The 3,843-nt window shown below is 48.4% G+C and overlaps 1 protein-coding gene across 1 annotated transcript; it reads right to left on the bottom strand.

Annotated features, from left to right (window-relative positions):
- Positions 1 to 936: 936 nt before the first annotated feature.
- Positions 937 to 3,483, bottom strand: LOC142689475 (regenerating islet-derived protein 4-like; the record flags this gene model as incomplete). The annotated part of the gene is made up of 4 exons (XM_075847567.1): positions 937 to 1,203; positions 1,391 to 1,528; positions 2,869 to 2,966; positions 3,387 to 3,483. Coding segments are annotated over 4 exons (456 nt in total), but the record flags the coding sequence as incomplete, so codon positions are not given.
- Between the last annotated feature and the right edge of the window lie 360 nt (positions 3,484 to 3,843).

The raw sequence follows: 3,843 nt of genomic DNA, 5'->3' as shown, positions 1-3,843 counted from the left end.
CCAGCTACTTACCTGATCCTGCTCACCCATGTCTTCACCCTCCAGTTCTAACCCACTAACTGCATGCTCTGTGAGCAGCAAGCTCCGCTCAAAATTGTCTATCCTCCTCAGTGTTGCATTCTGCTCCTCCAGATCTCTAATACGAGCTTCCAGGTGAACAACATGCTCACATCTGCCACAGAGATATTCACCCTGGAACTCCGGCTCCAGTCGTGCATACATATGGCAAACTGTGCACTGAAGAAAACCTCCAATCTTGCTATCCATTATCCAAGTTACAACAAAACAGCGAACAATTGTCAAAGAAAAAGAAAAGAAAAGAAGAGTACTTACTGGGGCTTTAACTCCTCTTTTGAACTCCGGTTTTTGGAACTCCACTTGATATACAAACCACTTGTTTTTTCAAGCCACAGAGCATATGAGATAGATAGATAGATAGATATTAGGTAGATAGATAGATATGAGGTAGATAGATAGATAGATAGATAGATAGATAGATAGATAGATAGATAGATAGATAGATAGATATGAGATAGATATGAGATAGATAGATAGATAGATAGATAGATAGATAGATAGATAGATAGATATTAGATAGATAGATAGATAGATAGATAGATAGATAGATAGATAGATAGATAGATAGATAGATAGATAGATAGATATGAGATAGATAGATAGATAGATAGATAGATAGATAGATAGATAGATAGATAGATAGATAGATAGATAGATAGATAGATAGATATGAAATAGATAGATAGATAGATAGATAGATAGATAGATATGAGATAGATAGATAGATAGATAGAAAGTTCTTTTGCTCATCGATGTCTTTCTCTGCCGTTTGGACTCTACAGGGGAGATGTGACGGGAAGAATAGCGCCGCATGCAGAACCAGCAGAAACCCCACTGGACCTTCTTGTATGTCAATCGTGTCCGCCGGGCGCTAATGATAATGATCTATTACGGATCGGCAGAGTTTCGTGGTTTCCGGTGTGAACAGAAGCAACAATGCAATATTTTTCTTCACAGGGGACATGGGTGGTAGATAATTTACATGTCAATGAGGTTTGGGGGTCACTTACTTTCTACGCATGAGAGTTCTCCACAGTATTCATCTCCCTTATAATTATCTGGCTGATTGGGGAGCCATGAGCGATAATTATACATGGAACCATCATTCCACTTCCAGCGACGATTCTGAAACACGATGATGATAAATGAGGAGACTGGCGAACCCCAATATTATAATTACTGTCTGTCTGTATACTGGCGTATGCTGAGCACTAGTATACATCATAGATGACAAGTCATGCTCCCCCATTACCAATATAGTGATGATTATCTGCTGCCACCTCCATGTTACCCCCTGATACCCTGTGATCACCTGCTCGGGGTCGTGGAGTCCTATCCATACTGGCTGCTTCTTCTGATAGGCAGAAATGTGGGAGGCAATGATGTCCGCTTCTGCAGAGTCCATGATGGATGCCAAATGAGCTCCGTGGCCATATGCTTGGCAGTCATACTGTGCGGAGGAGACAAATACAAGGTTTCTGTACTAATATGCGCAGAGCACGTGCCGGGCTGTGAAAGGAGAGCAGCAAGACCGGACTATGGGACAATCAACCTGGGCTACGAAATCACCGTCCCCCACAATCATCATCTGCCTATACACAAGGCTTGCAAAGAGGTCGCTCAAAGGTCCCGAGCTGTTTGTGGGGTGCAACTAGGAAATGAAGCCATGCACAGGCCTATTTGGTGCGGGGGGTGGGATCACCCATCATTCAAATACCCGTTAACAATCGCCCCAGGGGTTTAAATGGAAAATCCAGTACCTGATGAAGATAAGCCCATCACAAGCTCAACAGAAAGTCAGTACATGGAGAGGACACAAAGATTACAAGCAACTAAACCCCGGGGGAGAAGAGGACCAGGAAAGTGCTGCACATGGACTGAGAGGAGGAGCCACAATGTGGGGAGGAGCCACCATGTGGGGAGGGGCCACAATGCAGGGAGGAGCCACAATGCGGGGAGGAGCCACAATGCAGGGAGGAGCCACAATGCGGGGAGGAGCCACAATGCAGGGAGGAGCCACAATGCGGGGAGGAGCCACAATGCAGGGAGGAGCCACAATACAGGGGGGAGCCACAATTCAGGGAGGCGCCACAATGCGGGGAGGAGCCACAATGCGGGGAGGAGCCACAATACAGGGGGGAGCCACAATGCAGGGAGGAGCCACAATGTAGGGAGGAGCCACCATGTGGGGAGGGGCCACAATGCAGGGAGGCGCCACAATTCAGGGAGGCGCCACAATACAGGGAGGAGCCACAATGCGGGGAGGAGCCACAATGCGGGGAGGAGCCACAATACAGGGGGGAGCCACAATGCAGGGAGGAGCCACAATGCAGGGGGGAGCCACAATACAGGGAGGAGTCACAATACAGGGGGAAGCCACAATGCAGGGAGGAGCCACAATACAGGGAGGAGCCACAATACAGGGGGGAGCCACAATGCAGGGAGGAGCCACAATGCAGGGAGGAGCCACAATGTGGGGAGGAGCCACAATGCAGGGAGGAGCCGCAGTGCGGGGAGGAGCCACAATACAGGGAGGAGTCACAATACAGGGGGGAGTCACAATGCAGGGAGGAGCCACAATGCGGGGAGGAGCCACAATACACGGAGGAGCCACAATGCGGGGAGGAGCCTAGAGAGTGGCTGGAAGTTTAGCTCCAGCTTTCCCCTCTTACATTTTTCCGCCAAGTTAGTCATTATCTTATATGATGTGTTATAATGTATAAGAGCACAACTCCCAACAGACCATTCTCTGGTGGATACTGAGGAGTGATATTCAGGTTTCATTCATACCTCGGCTTCAGACCAGCTTAATGGATAACGGAAGTAGCCATAACAGTTTGCCTTGTAGTAGAACCAGCCATTGGGGCAGCTGGATCGGGCTTTGCCACCTGAAAAAAGGACACAGTGTAAGGAGGACACAGAATACACGTCACTCGCCTCCTGTGCCAATGGGACCCTTGTCCTGCCTAGAACTGGTGTATGCCACAGTCCGTAAAGAGGGAACTGTCACCCCAAGTAATAACACGAAGTAGCAGCGGCCCCGGAGAGTGACCACTTCCCATCCCTTGTGTCCATGCTTATTACTATGGATGACGGTGGCAAGTTGGACCTTTAGTACATCCCTGGGAGACATTTTCAACTCTGAACCCCACACAAGAGATGAAATAAGGAGGAGAGACTTGGACACTGAGGTCATGGAGACGGAAGATTCATTTCAGACATGAGGCCACAGGGTTCTTTTACACGCCAAGATAAATGAGCGCCGATCAACACTATAGCGACTCCACGTTGGGAAGAGCGATATTTACATGTAAGAACAATTGGAGATTTTTTCGGGACTTTGATGGCTTTGGAAATGGCCGGTCTTTCCTCCTTTCCCACCTGCCAACAACGAGCAGATGCTGTTTACATAAGCGGGTGCGCCGCCGGCAACCAATTCTTTTTAGGCCATAATACAAGATCTGAATGTGCAACGTGCCAATGATTGTGAAGTTTTACTATATCTTACTATATTTTACACACTAACCCCCCATGGGCAGCTTCTATGTCTGACACCCCTGATGACTCGTGATGGCCTCAGACTGACCCCCCATAGGCAGCCTCTATGTCTGACACCCCTGATGGCCTCAGACTGACCCCCATGGGCAGCCTCTATATCTGACACCCCTGATGGCCTCAGACTGACCCCCATGGGCAGCCTCTATATCTGACACCCCTGATGACCTCAGACTGACCCCCCATGAGCAGCCTCTATGTCTGACACCC

The sequence above is a fragment of the Rhinoderma darwinii genome (assembly GCF_050947455.1).
Source record: "Rhinoderma darwinii isolate aRhiDar2 chromosome 5 unlocalized genomic scaffold, aRhiDar2.hap1 SUPER_5_unloc_3, whole genome shotgun sequence".
In the NCBI taxonomy this organism is placed as follows: domain Eukaryota; kingdom Metazoa; phylum Chordata; class Amphibia; order Anura; family Rhinodermatidae; genus Rhinoderma; species Rhinoderma darwinii.
The sequence above is the reverse complement of the archived record's forward strand: the minus strand, read 5'-3'. Positions and strand labels throughout refer to the sequence as shown.